Source organism: Drosophila erecta, unplaced genomic scaffold (genome assembly GCF_003286155.1).
Source record: "Drosophila erecta strain 14021-0224.00,06,07 unplaced genomic scaffold, DereRS2 tig00000126-arrow-pilon, whole genome shotgun sequence".
Lineage (NCBI taxonomy): Eukaryota > Metazoa > Arthropoda > Insecta > Diptera > Drosophilidae > Drosophila > Drosophila erecta.
The window spans coordinates 9,131,846-9,155,886 of NW_020825209.1; the positions used below are offsets into that span (position 1 = coordinate 9,131,846).

The following is a 24,041-nucleotide window of genomic DNA, read 5'->3' on the forward strand; positions in this document are numbered from 1 at the left end:
TTTAAGCTTAAGCAGACGATTTTAGCACCTTGAAAGGTTATGAAATATTGGAGCACATTTCCATTTTTGTTATCTAAGTTAATTTCATACATTTCGAAATTAAGTAAAGTCAAACTTGGAATACTAGCTAAAAACAAAGGCTGCACTGTGCTTTATTTTTAAGCCACCTTTAAAACAGCTTCATAATTTTCGAAAATCGCTTTTCAAAAGCAAACTGCAAATGCAACATTTTTATAGGGCGCCACTGCAGCAATTTGGCCATCGAACCAAGTTCGCAGTGCCGCATCGAGCCGAACCAGCGTTCGAACTTGTTGTGTTTTGTTCGTGGCGTCGCACAGTGGGGCCAATGCGAATGGGTACTGAATTGGGTATTGGGTACTGAATATAAAAAACTCAAGCTAGCATATGCAGGGCATAACTTGGGGCTTATCAAAGATGTCCAAAAATATATATAGTAAAACTATTATTATCATTAATAGTAATGCACACTTGAAAGTCAAGTAGCAAGCAGCACATTAATAGCCGTTGTTTTCCTGCCATTAATTAGTGTCTTAGCACTTTTTCTAAAGCCTCCCAGTAAGGAGCCATTCTAACCAGTTTTGGCCCACTGTGCGTGCTTGGTTCGCTGCCTTTTGCTGCGCTGCGATTCCGCTCCAAATTTCATTCCGAACTTCGAAGTCGCGGGTGGCGGACGTTCGGCGGAAAAACTACGAAGCTGCGGGTCCAAAACGATCAAAGAAACTTTAACTGAAGCCGAAACTGAAATTGAAACTGAAACGGAATCTAAAACCAAACTCAGACCAAACGAGACTTAAAAGAGAAAAGCGAAGAATGTGTGATAAGAACAGCCGAACCATCAACAACACCACAACTACAACAACAGCAGCAGCAACCAAAGTTGACTTTTGATTTTCGAGCGCGTGTGTTTGGATTTATTTCTTTGCCATTTAAAATATTCGTGCAAAAATAAAAAATACAAAACAAAAGCGTAATAACAACAACTAAAACGTGGTTCAACTAATTCCTTCATTTTTGTTTTCACTTTTTTTTACTGTGCGTACGAGTGTGTGTGTGTGCGTGTGCGTGTTTTAGTTTGTTTGCTTTTTAATTAGTTCGACTCTTGTTTTGATTTTTGTCATTCACTCTTTTTTCTGAGCGAGATCTTTCTGTTTTGTGTTTCAACAGAACAAAACAAAGAAGCAAGCGAAACGAGAGCGAAAACAAGTAAGTGTATAAAATGGGAAAATGCATTTGGTAAATCGAGAGTCAAGTTCATTCGCAGCTATTTGCTACTGGTGATCTGTGATTTGTTATTTATTTTTGTCATTAACTATTGTTATTTATTATTGTTATTGTTATTGTTTCTGGTTCTGGTTCGCCTTTTAGTTAAATGCGGTGCACTCTACAAGTGCGCTGCCTGCGTCGGCGTTGCCGTCGACGTCGGCAGCGTTTGGGAGATACAGAAAACTGCAAGCGATCTTCGCGTTCCTCTTCCTCCCGATCTTCTTTGGCCGAACCGCCGGCGAAGGGAACACAGAGAGAAGGAGAGAACGAGAAGAGTTGCAGTTGTGCGACTCCCAAGTGTGGTATACCCTTTATACGAATAAAAATGCGATGCCCAACTCAATCGCAGTTCTTGCATATAATACATACCATTATTATGTTTAATAATAACAGAAGTAATAATAGAGTTCCAGTATCCAGAAAATGGTGCTACAAGCTTGAATAGCTCCCGAGATCAAGGTGTTAAAATAAAGCTTATGATGGTCCAGAACATACAAAGTCAAATACAAGGTGGTCGCAAGCAGACAAATACTTTTAATCGTGAAACCTTAGCTGTTTCTAATTTGTTATCATTAAAATAGTACGAAATGGAGTTCGGGACTTGAACCTTGCGCGTTTTCAATCCTCACACACCCTCATTCTCCAGAAGTACGCGGTATAAAAGAGAACGCGAGAGAGGCTTGCTGGCAAGCTCATACCAGGCTTGAAGATCACTTCCTTTCTCGCTCTTTCTCTCTGCGCCTATCTCCCTTTCACCCCGGCACGAAAACACTGTTGGCCAAAAGAGCAGCTACGATTTAAGACTTAAATCTAATTAACAATTGGTTGGACCTACTGAATGGGAAAAGCATATACAAATGTAAAATTAAATAATTAATTATCTCACATTTGCCAAGTTGATGATAGAAAAATGCTCCTTGATGTTGGCAACAGAAAACCATGATTAATGGGTGTAAGATATTCGCAACCTGCCAACTAAACTACATTTTGCAGCTTCGTTTTGTCAGCGTAACTCAGCCCCTGTCCCGCCCAAAAAAATATACAAAAGTTTAAGCCAAAACCAAAAACAGGGGATGATAAAGTGTGCTACGATTTTTAGGATTTCGAGTGCGCTGCTTCCTCATCGATGGCGAAATTGTTTTCCTCAAACGGTCTCGGCCTTCAGTGGGTTAATGGCCAGAAGCCACAATGCAGATCCTGGCAGGAAAGAAAGTAGAAAACGCGCTGGGATTTCCTGGGGCAGTGTGTTATAGCCGAAAGTCGCTTGTTTGTCTGCGGTGATAACGCGCCACCCCAGAATGGGGCTCTTCTAGAGAACCCCCGACCCCCTCTTAACCCCCGCCGGCGGGCTGGAAATTGCATTCCATGGATGTATGTATCTCCGAACTAAACGCAGTTGCAGGCGCATTCCCCGGAGCGGAGTGCAGTTAAGCGCAATCTTGTCTAGAATTTCAATACCAAACAAAACGCTTGGCGCTTTGACAGCGCATAGAGTGCAGTGGGGTTAAGGGCTCAGATGGCTCAGAGGGGTTAAGGGGGCAGTGATGCGAGCAGTGGATGGTTCTTAGCCGCAATCTAGACAAGTGGAAATTGCTCAGAATAATGCAATTGCCGCAGACGTCAAAAGGCAACAGTAGCAAACAAAGGCCGCCAAGAGCGGAACTGTAACTTAACATTTTGCGAGGGGAATGGGTTAAGATGGTAAAAAATGCCATACTTTATACGAATAATCGCAGCTTAAATGTCGACAAAACGCTTCGTACGTTACATGTACTCGTATTTGAAAGTACTTTACTGTGTTCCGTAAAATCCATAAAAATCAGAGGTAGCTATAAATCATTCATCAATTATGAAACTGCAGTTTCCTACATTTCTGTGCTCAATAAATAAAAATTCCTCGGTGCTAAGAGACCACATTAAAAACAATTCGATTAATAAAGATACAAATTCAATGTAGATTTATCAAGTGCTAGTCCAATAGACAAAATTCAATGTTGGCATTCAAAGTGCAGATGCTCATCTGGTATTATCCAGATGAAGTCAAATATTTTTATTGATTTATTAACAAACAAATAGAATCCGAGCGCAAAGCTGTTTTGAAATGCCTAGCAGCAGTTTTCCAAATGACTTTGATTATTGTGGGGGTGTAAACATCATACGATTTAACGAGTTGATTTAAAATCGTATCAATCTTTTATTTATGGATTCCCTCTCCATCGATATGCCGGCTTATCATTTCTTTTCAACAAGAAGGATCGCCGCATTCTCTGGCGTATTTTATTTACTTTATGATAGCATAAAAGTTAATACATTTTTGATTTATAGAGAGTGAAATAAATGTTACCAAGCAATTGATAAACGATTTGATATTAAGGTTCGTATACTGCTGTGCAAAAAGTAGTTCTAATGGCTAAATTGCATACAAAAAATGTTCACTTAAGCTTCAAATACATTTAGCAGTTGAACGAGTTTACTTTAAACTTAAATACCGTCAACCCATTTCCTGTTGATTTTACATTGATTACAGAATTGAAGTTACACTGAGTTGCGTTTCGTTTTAACGTTATCTGAAGAACGGGGGGTTTCCCCAGTCCGCGTTCTCACTTTTTCCATTGAGGCTAAGTAACCCACTAATGTAGAGCTTGCATCCGTTTACTGTGCACCTGTTTTTCACCTGCCTTGAACGCATTTTCCCTGCCGCCTCAGGGAATCCCCGACTGTGCCAGTCCATTCAAATGCATTTTCCTGCAGCAGCTTTTCCCCAGATTCCGCTGCTTACGCTCCCCGAAAAAGGGGTTCCCCCCTGGCTTTCATCTTGCCTCGAGTTTCGTTTTTCACTTTATTACCGCAGGACATTTGGTGCTGCTGCTCGTGCGTTAAGGTCCTTGCCACAAACAAAAACAACAAGCAAGGAAAAAGGCAAAATGCCACCAACAACAGAAAACAAGAAACATGAACGAAAGAAAAAGAAATGGCCACCCAAACCGCCCCTATTTTGCTTTTTGAGGTTGGCCGCTGCAGTTTTCTGTGCCTTTGAAGGGCCGCTCCCATTTTGACATTCAACTTCTCGTGGCATTGTTGGCCGGCAACAATGGGCCACAATTTGCTGCTTTTATTTATGGAAAATTAAAATTAAAACTGATTAATTAAGCAGCAGCAAGTGGTAGTGGCAATGGCAGCAGCAGCCCCACCACGACCACCAATAAAAAAGTCCAAAAGCAACAGCAGCCAAATAAAATGAAAATAAAATAATAATAAACACGGTTTTCTTCGTGTCGCTTGGCTTTGCTGAACTTTTGTATGAATTTTTAAATTACTCGTATAAAATTTATGTTTTTCTTTTCAATGCTCGCACACATGGTAGTGGCTGAATGGTCGAAAAGGGGCGGGGCCAAAGGGGGCGGGTGGCCAGACCAGTTTCAGTTTTCAGACTTTGTCGCTGAAAATCTCTCGAACAAATTTCCGAAGCGTCAAGAGCGCCAAACAGCGACGGCGTCTCGAAAGTAGCTCTGAAAAAATCAAAATCCATCGCAGAAACAGCTGTTAGGCTCAAACCTGCACTGACAAAAAAGTGGTTTCACATTAAAATAGAGAGTGTACATTCTGAATTAAACAGCGAAGTAAATATATAAAGTAAAATAAAGTAAATATATATAAAGTAAAAAAAAAACTTAAAAAACAATACTTAAGGCATAATAAAATATATTATAAGATAAGAAGTATTTTCTTTTTTTGAATTTGTATAATCAGAAAATTTTGCGTTTGTTATCTAGTATACCTTTTTTCCGAGTGCAGCGCCAACTTGATCGTTGTTGCTACTGCTGATGTTGCTGCTGTCGTCGCGATCTCAACTGCCGATCAGAGTTCAGCCGAATTCGATTTGATTGAGACTCGGCTTGGAGTTTTTCCCCTGCTCATACACTCACTTCAAGCCCGAGTCTCACGACTAGGGCAAATGCTCCCCGCAATAATAAAATATCACTAATTTTTCGACGAGCTCCTACTGAGAAAGTCGCACATTTACTTGACTTTTACCAATTATAACGCCAAGTTTGTTAAAAAATGCTTTAAAAGTACTTTAATATTTAATGTAAAGCACAAATATTAGTAGGGTAATTATATTTAATAATATTCTAACCTACTAAGCTACAGATTTTATGTTATGCTTGGAGCCATTCAGTGTAGGGCATGCACAATGAGGTGCAAGGTGCTTAATTTTCCGATTTTAATTTGTTACTCTTCGCTTGGGGTTCGTTCTCAACTCGCCACACTCTGCCCATCGGAATCGGAATCCGTATCTCTGTATCTGTAGCTGTATCTGTATCTGTAGCTGTATCTGTAGCTGTAGCTGTAGCTGTAGCTGTATCTGTAGCTACAGCTGTTACTCTGGCTATGACGCCAAAGCTAACGCTACAGCTAAAACTGAATCTGAATCTGATGCTGAATCTGATGCTGAAGCTGAAGCTGAAACTGAAGCTAAGGCTGACTCAAGGTGACGTAATGGCAACGCCTAAAGTGGCTTTTATACGCTCCACCAGATCAAGTATCAATTACAAATAAGCAAAAGTGGGCACTTTGTGGGTCAGGGGGAGTTGGCATGTCCGCGAGTGGAGGGGAAATTCAGTTGGGAATTGGGATCGGAGGGCGCTAAAATCGGGGGTAAACAGACCGAGTGGCACTTGGCGATACAAAAATATCTGATTTGTGGGCAACTGCGAACTTTTCTCGCCCGCTTCAAGTTTTATTTGAGTACAAATTATAAGGCGCTAAAAATAGCCGATCTCATTTCGTGGGCATCAAATGCCTGCATCAGTGAGTTTGGGTGTATATCTCGAGGATTCGAGTTTTTCTCCGGGTTGTCACCCGGCAGCCCCGGGATATCGGATATCGGTTTACATTTGGTCAACAAAGTCTCCTGCAACTGACGTTTCAACTTTCCGTTTTGGCCAGACACTTGTGAACAGCTGTCACTCGAAAAAAAACAAAACAAAAAAAATTAAACTCCAAAAACAAAATCTCCCACAAGCATTCAGCTTCAACAGAAGCCCAAATTCAATGAGAAATAAAAAACTGAGAATTGAGAACTGAAAAACTGAAAACTGAACAGTGATAAAACGGTAGCAATAACAATTCGCAAAGCAAACGTAAATAAACAATAAGGGGAGGGGCACAAAAAACCAGATAAATAAATCGGCATTGTTAAAATGTACGCCACACTAACAACACAAATAACACCATTAATTGGCAGATTGGCAGAAAATTAAACAGCCAGAAATTTCAGCAAAAGCAACAATAAGTGCACAAATTAACTTGCTCAAGTTTGCTGTGTTTTTTAACACCTCGTCAATGGCGCCGACAAAAAGTTCTACATTTTTTCATATTAAGCAGCGAGCAGAGCGGTTTTATAACATCACGATTCCTTTAAATCTTGCAATCGAATGATTCCAGAAAAATCTTTAAGCTGGTATACAAATTTTTAACTATTTAGGCATTATACGAAGAAACCAAAATTCTGACTAATTCTTACTTAAATTATGGAAAGTGCCATATGGTTATCTTATCAAGACTCTGAAGACTAGATAAATGATTGATTTTGATATTATTTCTTATAATAATACGAGCATTTGAACTAATACAATACAATTTCCAAAAAAAAAGTTCAAACTAATGATTTGTATACATGTTTATTCCTGCGTGAATTTTTTTTTCGTTTTGATTTCATTCTGCCTTTCGTTCATTCTGCCTTTCTTCATTACCCCTCAATGGCTGTTATTTTTGTTGTATTCGGTTCGGTTCTTTTGTTTGTGTTTATTTTTGTTAATCTGTGTCTTTTATTCTTGTTGGTGCTGCCGTTTTTTGCCTATTTGCACTTTTCCGTCGCTTATTTGTCTTTCAACTTTTCGAATTTGTGCTTCGAGTTCATGCGCGCCAAAAACCAAACCCCAAACCCCCCAGCCCCCAGCCTCCAGCCCCCACTCCTTCTTCTCCTTCTGCTTGGAGTCATGTAAACAAATGTTTAAAAATGAATTTTTCAATTCCCATTTAATGTGGCAGCAACATGAACAATAACAAGCTGTCCATCCCTTTCCAATTACATGCATCCCATCGCCTGGGAATTGGGCGTGTTTTTGATGTGCGGAGGTCAAGGACGTCTCGAGGTCAGCGCAGGGCCATGGAGCTTTACATGTATATGTGTGTAGGGGGGAGTGGGGGGGGGGGGGATTCCCCAAGAACTGGCCACTGGGAAAACTTCACACGCCGCTTTATGGCACACTTGCTCCTCATTTGCAGTCCCATTTTTGTGGCGATGATGATTTATTCATCACGAATCTCTAACCCACTTGCTTCCACAGAGCTTTGACTATATTCCTGTCCACCTATATTTATATATTTATATCTATATAGTTTAGCAATTTGTTTTTTACCTCTTTCAATTTCCTCCCTTTGCCTGCCATGCATTTCCATTTCCATTTACACAACCACATCTCTTTCCGCGTCGAGTTTCCCCGGATTCCTGGGGGTTTCCTCAGCATGTGGCGGATGATTAGCATTAATCAAGCTGTTGATGATGGCTCCGCTTATCATTAGGCTGATGATGCTATGATGCCTTGATGGATCCGATGGATCCACTGCCTGGACGGAGAACTTTCCGCTGCGAATAAAGCAATCAACGCACCGATCTGGTCCGATCCACATATAAACCGATAAACACATTGTCTCGCCGGCCAACGTGTGCCTCATAAAAATGAGAATGTTTCCATTCCCATTCAGGGGTAATTACCGCACGGCATGGAATCACTGGGATCATTTGATTCACCCAGGGATCACTGGCGATCACCCTGTATATTCATTCGCAGCTCCCTTTTTTATTATCCCACGTTAGCTTACTTAACGAATTTAAATTCCGATTCGCCAGTTGTTTGCGCAGTGTTTTTCTACCATAATTAATTTTTTCTTGATAATTATAGAGAGCTATTGACCGGGTACACAGTTTATTTTACACCTTACAATTGGGGGGGCCTCACATACAGTTTGCATTGTTCTGGCCATAAAGAGCCCCCGATTGCCACGCCCCTGGCCTCAATTAGAGAAACAGCTGCATTGACTTTTGTTCTTAGTCTCGTCTGGCTAAGTCTTGGCTTAGCAAGCGATTATAGTGATTATACGGGAATGCAGTTTCCATATAAATACACACATATTAGCGCATATGTCGCTGCCACACACAAAGACTACGAAGAAGTCCACGTAATTCGCTTTAAATATTTATAGAGCGCTCAATGTCTGGCGCACTTATCGTGATGGTGAGTGTTCCTCTGAATGCGAGTGCGAGTGTAGTTGTGAATCTGAATGCGCCCTGAGGACCAGAGAATGGGAATCGAAATCTTACACAGCTGCAAAGCGGATCACGTTAGGTTAGCAAAATTCTGGAGATATACTTTGCACACTCCAAGTATCTGGCAGAAATAGCATTTTACCATTACCACTTTGAGCAGTCAAATGAATATGCTCATTTCTGTATCCTTGAGATGGTTAGAAAATTCCGAATAAAATTGAAAAGTTGTTCAAGAATTTGGCCAAGTGTATGCCACATTTGTGTGCGTTGACTGACGATAATGACGATGACTTTGCGCTGGTGGCTGGCACTACTACGACACTCGCATCAAACGAGTATCATATCAAATGTTAATGAGCAATTTGTGCATAATCACGGCGCACAAGCCGCAAAAGCCAAAAAAGCCGCACATTGCGAAATCGGAAAGTGCCACGCGTTTAGTGGCTGCAACTGCAGCAGCAGCAGCAGCGGAATCGCAGCAGCAACATCACAGCGGCAACATCAAGCTGTAGCTGCAACCCCAGCAAGTGGGGCAATCAGTCACTGAATCGTTTTGGGGCAGCTTCACTATTGGGGCTTCCCTTTAGTCAAGTGGCAAGACTAATGGAACCAAAGTGTTACTAAAATCAGTGGAACACCAGAAATCGCAGAGATTCTTAATCATGTATTACTTGGAACATGCATACGTGTATGTCAGTCTTAAATTATTATAAGATATACAGGCAGCGGCACTTTTATGATCTCTTACCTAATGGATCTGCGTTCTTATCGACAGTGCTAACCCACACGTTCCTGGTGGCCAGACAAGAGGTATCAAAGTCTTTGCACCGCATTTATCAAGCCTAATCGATCTGCACACAACAAATTGCGATTGCATTGTCCAACTCGAGGACTTTACCCAGATATGTGCTGTATATATGTGTATGTATGTATGTATATAGTATATTCACATTCTATCGTGTCTGGGCGTCTGCTTCCTGCCGTTGCACTTGGCACTCAAAAGTCGCACTTGCTGCAGCCGTGGTTCATTCAAATGCCCGATATCGGAGCTGTAAATGAGCAAACAATTGCGCCTGTCAAATGACATAATCCGTCCATAAATATTGTATGAACAATTGGAATTGAGTTCTATCTACTGCAGTTGCTGCTCTTGCTCTACTCTTTCGTGGCTGCCTGCGATGCGTCACAAGACGTGCACTGAGAGAAAGGCCTGGAAGATAGCTACTTTTCGATTGCCAGGACAGCAGTTACTGCTTCTAATGACTGCTACTCAGCTAAATAAGAAGGTCACTGGAAACATTTTCCTTGTGATTTTCGTAGGCTTCCGATCTCTCTCAGTACAAATACACACTTTTCCGAGCTAGACAAAAGAATGGATTGTGGGGAAAAGACTTGAACAACTGAGCTAGTTACACCACCGGCACAATGAGCCGTGGGCGTGACAAGTGCAATCAGTGCTGATACAAATTAATTACGACGCAGACAGAGCGCAGACGAAACGCTATATACTCGTATACGTATGTACATATATACATACTAGTATGTGCATCGATATCGCGTGGGGAGATCTCGGCTTGACATTGGCATCTCAACGGCAAGAAGGGAAGCCCGCCAAGTGGCTGGCGAAGCGGCGGAGCAAGTGCCGTAATCCGAGACATCCACATCCGAGAGACCACCGATCCGCCACCGATCGCAGCATCTTCACAGCTGCACCATGGCCACACACAAGTATATAAATGTGCACGTGTATGTGCATGGAAAACAGGAAGTAATCACTCTCCTTTGCATGCGAACGATTTACAATAAATAATTATGATAATGCCGCTGCTGGCAACTCACAATGCCAGTGATGAATCTCGGACAACGACACAGCTAAATCGACAGGAAGGAAGTGTTTGCACTTGTTAATGCCCGCATCCACAATCCGCAATCCCAAGTGGCCCATCTCCGATCTGCGATCTAAACGCCCTGCGAGATCAGCGGCAACAGCTTCGAGTAACAAGGAAATGGGCGGGCGTGGCATGGGATTTTTTTGGAGGCGTGTCGGCCATAAAAGTGGGAACTTAAGCTATCTGGTAAATCAGCAATTAGGTTATAGTAAAAAAGGGCTAAGTGCCTGCTGTTTGAAATAAATGCAAAAGCAAGTGGGCTGAGCATTAAAGTTAATTACCTCTTATATTTGGCACTTAAAGCTCGGAAACTGCTGTATACGAGTATATAATTATTTATGGTAATAGCAATTGGGAAAGTATAGCAATTCGTTCCGATGTGGTGTTTTAAACAGCTCACAATGAAATGACTTCTTAGTTCAATTCAAAACAAAACAATAAATATTACTTTGTAATAGATTATATCAAAGCCCGATGAGGTTTCAAGCTCAATAACGCATTGCTGCAAAGTGAAATGAATGGGTAAAGTCAAAACTCGCAAGCTGCAGTCTAATGTCATAACAATTTATTCAAACTTGGTCTGCAAAACAGCCCAGCAAGAGGACCAACTTTCAAGCTAAGCCGCAGCGTTTTGAAAACATTTCCACTTTCCCGCATTTCCATTTTTTCACATTCACAAGCACTTTGACCGTCGGAAGGGATTTGGATTTGGAACTTTCTTTTGAAGAACACTTTTGAACACTTTCCTTTTTTCTTTTTTTTTTTGGGTTCACAGATGTTCGTTGTTCTCGTGAATTTTGGCAAGAGTGTCTGGTTTTATTTGACGTGCTGGCACTCTTGTTCGGCTACAATTTCGATGTTCGACGTTCGACGTTCTTGAATTTCGTCGCACTTGGCGCAAATTGAAAATGATAAAAAATATCGGGAATGTAATCAAAGGGCGGTGGGTTTAAGTCATTGTAATATTCGAATTACAGCTGGCCGGAGTGCAAATATTTCCTGGTATTCTCTGGCATTCCTCACTACTTACTATCACTCCTCGCAAACGACTTATATTATAGCACACAAAATTCCACCTGAGAGCCAATTTCAGCCAAAATGTATTCACTGATTTCTGGATAAACTGTGCACTCAATAAAAAATAGTTGTATACTTTAATTTGTAATTGCTAGGCGAATAGAAAACATACCTGGAAGTAATCAAGTTATATGGGAACTACCCAAGACTTCAATTGATTTAAAGTTCAGCATCTTCAACTTGCTCTTACAACTTGCTCCATGGAGTTCGCCAGCTTACTGGAATTTGTCCGCAGTATCACCACATGATTATTGGCCCTGCGGCGACCTTTGCCCCCCGGTGGCCCTCCACGCGCTGCCCCGCCCGCATGTTGCCCCATGTTTTTTTTCCTCCGGAGCGGAAGCCACCAAACAAGCGGGATTCATGAGCACATCGTCATTATCATTGTGGCCATTATTATGCATTATGTGTGCCCCGATTACCATCTCCGTTTGTCGGACGAGGGTTTCCCGTTGTCCACGGGGTTTCGCGAGGTTCCGGGGGTATCTGGGGTAACTGGGGTATCTGGCGGATTGTGGGTGCTTTTGGGGGATTGTGGGGAGTTCCGGGGAGTTCCGTGGGTATAAGGATAATCGGACTTTACGCAGCTTTGCGCCATGAGTGCGCTTACATGGCTTACATCACATGATTATGGCCCTGAATTGGGTAGGATTACGAAATAAATGCGAGAGCGGCAATTGATTATCACAATTTTAAATATTTTTCGGGCAGGAAGACAAGCTACAATTTGTTCCCGAATTATACCATATATTCCGGAAATTAAAATGGGCACATCAGTCACATTGCTCAACTCATTAAAGCATTAAAACAAGTATTTCATTGCAGTGAGCAAACTGTTTAAACATTGTTTAAAATATGGCGCTGGGCAATATACTTGATATTTTATTGGAATCCCCCAAGTTTCGCGAAAGTTTTAAATCATAAATGAATATTAAAGCAACTACATCGATATCATTCTTGAGAAAGTTTATAATAAACTTATCAGACTGCGCGAAAGCACCAACTTGATGGAGTTTTATCGAATCCATGTCACTGGAAGTCTGCGCAACTATTATGGCTCATACATCAGATACTCGGATAGAATCTGAAGTTTTTCGTTCAGCTAAAGTTTGTGAAATAGCTTGGAAAATAAGTTTTGCTGAGCAATGATGGAAACTGACAAACAACTTGATGCATTGGATAAGCACTTGGCCACGGTTATGTGGAGAAGTGGCGATTGGGACTGAGATTGAGATACAGATAGAGACTCAGAGAAATGGAAAAGCGACTAGATGCTAATTAAAAGCGGCGACAAATTGAATCAATGTTAAGTCGCGGCAAAGTTGGGCCTTGCACGATTTTCTCAATATCTCTAATTGTCTCCCCTCCTTTCCCATATGCATATATGTATTAAACATATATTCATATGTACATACGTACGTATATTTATTACAACCTCTCTCTAAAAGCCAGACAAACAGCCGCCAACGATAATCGATGAACACAAAGCCAGCGTAAAATAAAACTTGAAATTTATCACCGAAAGATTCTTGAACTCGTCACTAAGGTCGTCAACTGTCCCCCCTGCCTCTGCCCCTTCCCCTTCCCTTCGCCTCAACCCCCCTCGAACCCCCTTGCCCCACGATCAGAACAGGTATCTCGGCGTGTGTTGACTGATTGTTTGACTGATTGATCGCCGGATCATTGATTGATTAACTCCCGCTCGCGCTCCTCTTACACTAAGAAAAATGAGTCGGCGACAGTATGTCCTATTTCGAGTGAACAGGATTACTTATTAGTGGGTTTGAATTATCAAAGTTATTTAGTTATAATTTATTAATTTTCAACTTAAGTTTATTTTACTAAACAATATGAATTTAATGTGATTATTGATTAAAGGATATTGATTTCAACCTCGATTATAAGTTATAGCTGTCTTGATTAATTTTTTATCGCTGTGCATCTGTGTTTCAGGCATGTGGCAGCCATGAGGCGGCAGCGTTCCACTCGCCGCCAGCTGTTATTATGTCCGGCCACTTGTTGCAGGCATTCATGATGCAACTGAAGCTGCAGCGACCGGCGGCACAGCGAACTCGATTCCAGTCTCTACTGGGCTGCGGCCACGAAAAACACGCATACGCCATGTGGGCGCGAGGCGATCGGTGGATGTTGCAAGAACGGCAGCCAACAACAACAGCAGCGACGGGCGCCACACTGGCCCACGGCCAAGGCTAGGGCTAAGGCTAGTGCCACAGCCACAGCCACACAGCAACACCACCACCCAACCACCCACACCACCAGCAGCTGTAGTAATACAAAACACAACCACCATTACCACCACCAGCAGACACAACAACAACGACTGCAACAGCGAACAGCAACATTCAGCTGAAACATCAAGGAAAGTTGAAGAATTCCGTTGAACTCGAACGGAACAAAAACATCTCAAGAAAATGTCTGAGGTAAGCCAAATCCAAAGTTACACAGCGAAAAAAGATTCAATTTTAGTTGAAATATGAAAGATGAAGAGGAAAAGGGGAAGGCTTTTATATCAAACACACTTAGACTTACACCAAAAATTCAGACGCTCTAAAGGAATTGAAATCTCTATATAGTCGAACTTTAGCGATAGCAAGTATCCGACCTACACTTGGACAAAATGTGCGATAAAAAGTTATTGGGTTACAAGTGGTTCTATAATAGTCGTACATCTATTTTAGAAAGGTTTCTTGTAAAGTGTTTCTGATAGTATTCTTTGCAGACACCTATTATCCGATATTAGAAATAGTTAGGCCTTCCATAGTTATTGCAGTGCGTCCTTAAGGATGCTTAAAGAAGCCAGACAGAGAGTGTTTCTTCGAGGCAGCCTTTTAAAGAGACGGGGGTCAGAATTTCCATTTTTATTGAATTAAAATCGATTTTCAGTTTATTTTATCAAAAGACTTAAGAGCATCAAACACATTAAAAGCAAAAAACCGCACACGCACACACACACACACACACAGACGCTAGAACCTATTTGTGAGAAGAATGGTGTGCGTGCGCGTGTGTGTGTATTTGTGTTAGTGTGCTTGTGTGTTTGTGCTCATAACAAGAAGAACAAGAAGTTGTCGTTTTCACATACAAAGTCTTGAACTATAAACTTACATATATAAAAGTGGATGCTGGCAGGGGAAATAAACTGCAATAAATGCTAGATAAAAACGGAATGGCCAATTTTCTATTAAAGAGATAAGAAATTATAAGCTTTTTTGAACAATAACACAGCCAATTTAAACGTGAATTGGATGGAAAGCTATTGGTTTATGCAACTTAATACCAAACTTGTAAATGCAAAAAAATCTATGCAATAATAGTAATAATGCTTAAAATCATTGTTCATTTCTTTTATCCGCGTATTACTAAATATTCTTTTTATAGTAACTTCTTACTACCAAATTATTCTCTCTGTTTTGAGTCTACGGCAAAAAGATGTATTCTTCTTAAAGAATGTTAGGTTCATTCGTTAACCTTTTTCAATTCAAATGCTTGGGGCATCTTGAACGCCATCGGCTCTTGACCTTATGATTATATGGCGGCTTTAGGATTATTTTGAAGCTGCGTTCCGCGGGCTTCACATTTCTTTCGCTGCCCTTTCTCCACTGCCACTTCCTGCTGGCATTTCCCGCATAGGCATTTGAATTTTGGGTCACTGACGTCGTCATAGTCTTCGTCATCGTCATCGCAATCGTTGCCCTCGCCTCATGTTTATGTATGTGTGACACCATGGGGCGACTATAAGGCTATACGGCTATACGGTTATATGGAGCATACCTATAGGGTGGGAGCATCGTGAGCAACAGGCGGCAATAACTGAGTCGAGCAGCTGTCGCCATAAACAAGCACGACGAACCCACCGCTCGCACACGCAGACATAAATATTGACCTAATTTGCACCTGTTTACAAATTCATTTGAGCCACCCAACTACCCGCCCCGTCCTGCCATTTCGCGTCCTGGCAGGACTTTGTGCTTTTGCCGCATGATTTATGCAGCAAACGGAGCGCGACGACCACGACGGCGTCTCCATCGCGAGCACTCCTAAGTGGGTCGACCATGTCCACACTCACATCCATATTCACAGGCACATCCATACATCCACGTGCTCATTCACGTCCGAGTTGCACAGAAGCCAAGGAACGCAACTTCCAGCGCTCCAAAACTCCTGCACTGTGAGAAAAGAGCTATGAAAATGTAGTTTAATAGCGACCATATTTCCACCGATAAAAATGCTTTTCCATGTGCCAGTCCATTTTGATCTTAAATTGAAAACACGCTCACGTTCGGCATAAACTGAAATTACCTTTTGCTCTTTTGTTTTCAGTATTTATGCCCAATAAGTGCATTAGAAATATGGCTTTTTCTCGCTGTGCATGGCTTTTCGGTCAGATTGCTGGTTGGCATGTTATTAGGGAGAATATTTGCATTTTCAACCCGCTCGTTGAAGGGAAAAGTTAGCTGCGGGAGCAACAAATTTGCAAATGCGAATTTCGATGTTATTCTGCGCTGGCTTACGCGGCGTATGCTTGATCTGCGAGGGATGGGATGACAAACAAAAGGTACCGGAATAAAATAGGGAACAACTAAGTAGGCTAAGCTATGTGGCATTTGCAAAGACTACACGCTTCGCTTTCGAAAAAGATAAATCTCCAGAGTATTTTTTTGTTTTCAGTGGTCCGCAAGTAATCTTAAATAAAATACAACAACTATATGGAAGTGAAAAAGTATAAATTGATGACAAATAGAAACTCAAATGAGGAACTTGGACATTTGAGAAGACTTCAAGTTTTCAAATCAACTTTATTGTTGGGTTGGAAAATCGCACTTTAGTTAAATACAAGTACACATTAAATGTAATATAAATAGTTTCAGAAATATGTTCAAAGTAAACTCACTTGCAAATTCCCCCTGAATAAGTTAATAATTAGAAAAAAGATAGAAGGCGGGCTTAGACAGCTAAGAGATACGACCCTCGAATAGAAAGAGAGATGGGGCTTGCAAATCATTTCCAGTTGGACAATTGGTGCTCCATCAGAAGTGAGTTAATCCCGAAAAGAGTCTGAAATTGAGATACTTAGCCGGGTGAATGCTTAACTTTAATTGCCGAGTGCACCAGTTGCGGATTAGGAGCACTCGAAATGCGAAACGATTCAATCGAGGACTTAATGAGTGCCTTGGTCATTTGCCTCGACTCGAATGGATTCCACTGATGGTAATGGTGATGATGATGACGACGATGATGATGATGGTGGTGGTAATTATGGCGTCTGGCAATTAGGCCGCCCTGCCATCAACTTGTCCTCGCCCATGACATTGCCATTGAATTGTCCTCATCCTAAACCACATCCTCATGCCCATTTCTATTTCCACTCTGGCTATTTCCATCGTCCTTATCATCACCGCTACTTCTCTTTGGCAGCTCGAATCTGTTGTTGTCTGGGCATTGATTTCCCTTGATTGATGCGTTTTTAATGAAGGCGGTGAGGTGCCTCGAATCATTAGTGCAATTTGCTCCACTTCTCTCCCTTTGTATCCGTATCATTGTGTACATCTGTATCTGTGTCTTGTCTCCGCTTTTATTGCGTGTTGCCCCCGAAAGACAAACAGCCAGCCCTGATCCGCAATAAACTAAATGAAAAATAAATAGTCAATAACAATGGGGAAAGTGGGGCAAACAGAGGGGTTTCCCCGCGCAAAACCAGAAGCCGAAGAAAGTGTCGCAATGTCGTGGCCTGAAATTGACACAGCACTAAAGTTACGGCAAGCAAACAAAAGTGGCCAACAAGGAGCTGTGGGTCAGGTAGGAAAAAGGCCGCACAGCTGTGTGCAAATGGGAGAACAGCAGGAAAATGGGAAAATGGGAAAACGGGAAAACTGGACAACTGGCAAACCGAATGAAGCTCCTCCACGTGAGACGTGTACGAGTGCACATGAACACGGATGCGGCGTCCAAGGATATACGTGCATGTAGTTGCAAAGGATCTGCGCCTGCAAGTATGCCGTAAAAAATATTGTAATCGCAAACTAGGCAAACGAAAGACCCCGAAACAAAACAACATGTTTCACAGCGAAATGACACGTATTTCGACCAGTTTGTCACTTTTCACATGAACAGCAAGGCTGTTAGCAGTTCATTTTGGAAACAAGACAAGTCGAATAAATTAATGGGCGAATGTGGGTTGCAACATGATTTTTTGCGTGTACTTAATTAATTCAGTTTTCCCGCTTGAATGCAAATCGACGCTTAACGATTTTTACTAGGTATAATATTTAATTGTTGGACAATAATTTTCATTGTTGTAGAGATTACCGTTACTGTTGGACGAAAAAACGTAATAAAACACTGTGGATAAATTATGCTATTTTTTATGAGTATCTTTGTCAGAACCTGGCTAAATGATCGTATAGCTAAAATAACAACCCATTTGCACAGCTATTTACCAATGCCAACGACGTCTATAACTTTTATGAGGATTGTGTTAAACTAATTTTTGGCACATTTTCGCAAGTTTCGTAAAGCATGTTTTCCAAAAAATGGCAAAAAATTTCCATTCCCATTTTTGAACACAGTTCAATGGGATATTTAAATACGAGCTCATCGAGGTATGACATTCCACATTCATACAATTATTTTTTAAGTTGTGGCCAAAAAGCTGATTATTTTATGTCGGAATATCGGAAAAACAACTTTTGGCAAATACCCGACACCAACAAAATTAGCAAAAAATGGAAAAAAATTGGGTTCCTATTTTCGGTCGCAGTTCGATTGGAAATTTCAACACGAGCTCAACTATGTATGACATTTCACATTTAGGCCATAATTTCCAATGTTATGGCCGAAAATCGACGAAAATTTAGTATGTACTAAAGAATTTCATTTTCAAAGAATTTTCATTTACCAATAACTGATAAGTATAGCAAATCTTTAGGAAGTCTTTTGGAAAAGCTACAATATCATTGCAATATGATACGGGGTATGAGATTAACCCAAAGTCACTAGTAGCACTATCACCTATTTCCGATCGAGTCAGTGGGCCTAATGAGCCGCCAACTAGCAAAGAACCTTGTCTGGGCTAAGGATGTTCGATTTTGGTTTGAATTCATGACTTCGACGCTCTCGTGGAGACGGCAATCGAGGGTCAAGGCGGGGCCAAGGTCATAATGAGAGGAGGTGCACCGCAACACCCCCTTTTACAGTCGCTCTTGTAATCTCCAATCGCCGTAACCTTCATTGAACCGCAATCCGAAAGGTCAGCAGGGGGGCATTGGCCCACTTGATTACATCTGATATTGGAAAGCAGTGTTAATCGGTTATAGTTCATAGGAAATGGGCAATTTGTAGGCATTTGCGGTTGCTACCTTGCTGCCTTTTTTGGAAAATGTTCGTACTGCTCAAGTGCATGGCCACAATATTCAAAGGAATGTCCGGAATTTTCCACGAAAAGTTACTTAAAGACGCCATCCAGGCAAAGGTCCTGCTTTCCAGCTGTTTCCTCGGTCTCGGAGCAGCTCCTTTTGCCGTTGTCCTCGTCCTGCGTCCCATCGAGCAATCCGATCTTTCCGCATCATTATGGGGAAGCTGGCGACGCCTTTGCACTCCCAGCAGCTGTCGAAATTAACATAAAACATTTATGGCAATGTCGCAGAGTCGCGGACAGGACTAAGCCGTTCGCATCCTGATTTGCATGCATTTACATATGAGGAGCTGGGGGGAACAGGTCGCGGGATGTGCTGGATGGAATGGGTTGTCAAGTGTCCTGGCCGCTTGAGCTGTCGCGCTGAGGCGCGTTTATCTGTTATCTGTGCGTATGCAGAAAGTTTTCCAATTAAAAGTTTCGCCCAGGTCCAAGTCTGTCGCCGTGTCTCCGCATTTCCGCCTCTTGGTCTTTGGTTGCCAGCTCTTCCCCTGGATTCCTCGGCCTTTTGGCGACAATTAAGCCCCATAATGAGCTATAAACTTCCTGCGACAAGTGGAAGCGCCACGCAGTGGCAGAGACACGCAAAGTGTCCTGTCAAAATGCGCACATATGGCAAATAAATACGCATACGCCAGGTGTGACAGCAGAGCTGATGGCACAATTGGCCGAGAAACGCACACTTTGGCCGGAAAGTTTGAAGTGGTTTTTAATTTCATGTATGCTGTCATACTCAACCAGGTCTTCTGATGTTTCGAAATTATTTACAACTTGCAGAAACTTTTTAAGTCATACAAATAACAGCAGATATCAACAACATGACTACAAGTTCGCTGATGGTTTTCTGTGCTTAAGGAAGAGTTTTGTAGACTTTGCCCATTTTTAAAATATTGAAAATTTGTCAATAACATTATTAGTCTTTTGTTCTATATTTTTTTGCCATTCCCTTCGACTTTTGCTGTCAAATGAAGCGTGACAGCTGCCAGGGATTGTAAAGCAAACAATTGTCGAAAAATTATTGCTGCCTCATTTGCTGTGGCGGCCCATTTGGCTTTGACACCTTTGACAGATTGCTTTGCATTGTTGGTCTGTCACCCCTCACCCTCACCCCCACCCCCACCCCCACCCTCACTCCTCACCTTTTACCTTTCACCTTTAACCTTTGGCACTTTGGCCTGCCTCACAGAGCCTTTGCCAAAGGAATTTCATAATCAGCAGTGCGATAAAAATAAACTCGGGTTGGGGCTGATAAGAGGGCGGCGCCATTACGTCACCCGCTTTGCAACTCATCAAAAAGCCTGAAATGAGGCTGATGGGCGGACAATTGTGGGCGGGGCCCTCCTGTTTGTGGAGGGGATATGACCTGCAGCTGCCACCGACGGGGATTTGTCGAACGTCATTTGCAATGTGCGAGCAGCCAAAGGAATGCCAAGTGGTGTGCATCCTTCCCATCTCCTCCAGCCCCCGTAATCCCCAATCTTGGGAAACCGCCCACGGCCCACATTTTAGCCGCCTTCTGCTCTTGGCAGTAATCCCTTACCAACATACTCGTATGATGACGTTCTTTAAAAGTATCTATTGAATTTCATACCAAAACTTATCTATTTGAAAACCCATAAACTTAAATGCCCTTCAATGTACAAGTTGTTTGGAGGCAACCGAATTTTACTTGAGTATCTACGAGTATAGGTTGTATTCAAACTATTAAAAGCTATTAATAGAAATGATCAAAATTGAGTGTGCAAATATCTGTTATGGATGAATCCAACCAAACTATCTAATGTAACGTTTATATTTACTTTTGCCTCAACTGAGAGAACTGCCAACGAAATGACTAACCTAAACGCGGTGATAGCCATCAATATTTGGTCGTTGTTTCCTGGGAACTTTTATCCCCCGGCCGAAAATTCAATTTAGGGGGCGCCGCCCACTTGGCTTTCCCCCGGGACATAAGCCCCAATCTGGATATCCCCTTGGAGGGCCTTCAGCGATTGCCAGAGATAAGGAGGCCGCTCGTGGCAGCCGTGGCAGTCCGCTGTCATCCGTTGGCCCGGCCTTATCATAAATTTCAAGCACGCAGCAAATAAATCCAATTAAATTAGCAACAATCTCAAGTGGCCGACGGATGATGGCTGCAGCTCCTCCTGCTCCTCCTCCTCCTCCTCCTCGTGCTTGTTCTTTTTCTGCTCCTACTCCTGTTCCCGAGCCTGATCCTGGCACATCCTTGCGCCACTCCTATTTCGCTGGCCAGGACACATTATTTTCAATTTGCCTTCTGCGGTTGTCCAGCGTCTCTCGCCACCTCTGCCACCACCTCATCATCCATCTCCTTGGGCCATCTCGATTCATCTCATCGCAGTTCGTCGTGCTGGCCAACCTATGGGCATCGGAGTTAACCCGCCCTAGAGGCACAGTGGAGCCTTGATTAAAGGCTATAGAACAGTACCGATTTTCTCAATATACATATAAGCCTTTAATAAACAGATTGCTCAAGGTACTTATTCCTAATATTTATATAGCTTGTTTTTTTCAGTAGTTTAAGTGTGAGACTTACTGGGTCTCCACTGTGGCTGCTCCTTCACATATAAAGTACTATGTAGTCGATTTGTTTGGCTCCCCTTTAACTTCTTTATGCCGCTTCGGATTTGCTCGCTGTTTGTTTGTTATTCAATGGAAAATTAGTTTGTTTGTTCACCGCGGCTATCTGTATCAGACTATGATGTGTTATATATTATCTTACAAATGCACTCAGTTAAAGTGATTGCCCGCCGGAATTCGGGTTTCTTCTAGCCATTGTGAGACATTTTATGACTGCTCAAACAGAAATCGAATCCGAGACTGAATTCCCATTGAAATTAGCAGCATCTGGTACAGAATCGCATGTATTCCTAGGCAGCTATGTGGAAATCGAAGGAAATTAAAGGCACAAAAAGGGTTTATCCGCCATCTGCTGAATGGAAATTATGGAGGTTACATCGAACAAACTATCGGCTAAATTGAAGCTGAAAATGCTAGGAAAAAGCCAATAACAAGCGTATAAATTTCACAGCAAGTGGAAAACAGATGGGCACTTTTCTTTAAGTTCTGCGAGTTTAACGTGCTGCAAGATAAGAGTAAAATCGTTTTCAAAATGTGTATGATAAGTTTGTGTGCGCTTTATCAATTTCATTGATGAGTATTGTGCAATCTAGATAATTTCCTTGCATATGCAACCGATTAACAATATTGATAAACTTGCTTCTCTGTAAGACAAGTTTATATTGCTAATTAATCAATGGTATATTGTGATGAATGGGAGGTGATTGATAAAGCTGGCGATCAATGTACGATGTCGAGTAATAATTTTGTAACTGAAAAGGGTGAAGGATGTGGAAAATTGTTTACATGTACATTTATATTAAATATTGCGGCTGGGCAAGATATGATGTTCATTCCCCCCTGCAGAACCGCATTCCAAAACGGGCAGCCTTTCCATCTCGACATTTCATCGTCCTCCTGGCTGGCAGTGGGATGGATTTCTGGGATGCCAGTTGCCGACCTTTGGACAATCAATTAAGCTCTGCGGCACGCAATCTGCCCGAGTGTTTGCTGACCATCTGACCAACTGACCAAATGATCAACTAACCAACTAGCCATCAGACCACCAGACCATCCAAACGAGCTGCCTCATTAGAGCTGGAGGAGCACTCCTGCATTCCGATTCCCTGGGATGACAACTGGAATGGGGAGTGGTAAGTGGGGGGCGTGGGTGAGTCTTGGGTGCCCACGTTGCGGCTACGTGACAAACTTGGCACGACAACGCGTCCCCTGAATTTTCAAGCCACTGCGATCTTAGCCAGCGATTTAATAGAATTTAAGCAGCATTTGGGCGGGGTTATGAGTTGTGAGTTGCCTGGAGGCGAACCGGTGACAAGTGGGGGCCGGAGACCTTTGGCCCATAAATCTGTCAGGCCGAGAGCAATTCTCATAAAATAATAATGGGCAACAGCAAGGGCGGGAATGAGAACAAGTTCACAGAGAAAAATACAGTTTTCAAGCCGTTAAGGCTATGCAAAATCTAAAGGTAAAAAAGATTAAGAATCCTCTTATTGCCTTACCTATCAGATACTATTTTATATTTGCACAGGCATGAATAACTTTTCAATGACTTTTCATGAACTCTTAGCTTGCCTCAGAACTTTCTCTCAGTGCACCCAAGACGGCAGGTAAATGGTGCAGCGATAAAAACGCGATAAAGTCATTCAAAGTGTTTAACCGGCGGGCGGGAATCTGCTGGGATCATCTCGAGAGATGGCTGACTGGGCGGATCAGCGGATGGGCGGATGGGTGGATGGATGGATGGGCGGTACGCATCGGGGCAAACAATGTCAAAATTTTCCACATGCTCTGTTCCGAAACGAGGAGCGAAAAACACAAACCCAAAGCACTCTGCTCGCCGTGTTCTTCTATTTCTTTGAATTTTTGTGTTTGCGCGACAGTGTCATAAATTTGTTGATGTTTGCCTAACACTGGAGGGCAGTGGCAGGTGGGAAGCGGGTGCAAGGTCATGCACACAATTATATTTCGCCTGGCCAAACAGAGTAGAAAATCGTGGAAGAATTACCAATCGCATGCAGTGAATGCATTCGCAAATGAGCGCGCTAAGTGGGATTCAGGGGGCTTTGCATCCCCTTTCTGCCCCTTTCGAAGGGATTCCTTTGAGTGACGTGTCAGCAAAGCGACTGCGAAGTGAGCAGCGAACTGTTGCAGCATGGTGGCATTATCGCATTAACTCATCGGGTAATCCAGTGGTTCTCCATTTCGGATATTAACGCAGCTGCACAATTTGTGCATTTATTTATTATACAGGCCAGTGAGTTGGCAGGAAAGTGTGGGCATCCAATGATGTTGGAAGTCAATTCATTCTTAAAGGATAAGCGGATGCCACACATATTTCAAAGTGAATACATTTAACTTGACTTGAACAGCCCCATTAATTTATGTGGTTTCCAAGGGGACCAGAGATGTATCTGCTTAGATTAAATGT

The 24,041-nt window shown here is 42.3% G+C and overlaps 1 protein-coding gene across 1 annotated transcript in view; it reads left to right on the forward strand.

The window, feature by feature from the left end:
• The first annotated feature begins 666 nt into the window (after positions 1-666).
• LOC6550781 (adenylate cyclase type 9) overlaps positions 667-24,041 on the forward strand; it is a 41,662-nt gene continuing 18,287 nt past the window's right edge. Inside the window, exons 1-3 of the mRNA XM_026982457.1 lie at positions 667-1,053; positions 1,186-1,224; positions 13,537-14,024. Coding sequence (XP_026838258.1) covers positions 14,016-14,024 — 9 coding nt within the window. The 5' untranslated portion in view covers positions 667-1,053; positions 1,186-1,224; positions 13,537-14,015. The remainder of the gene's footprint in view (positions 1,054-1,185; positions 1,225-13,536; positions 14,025-24,041) is intronic.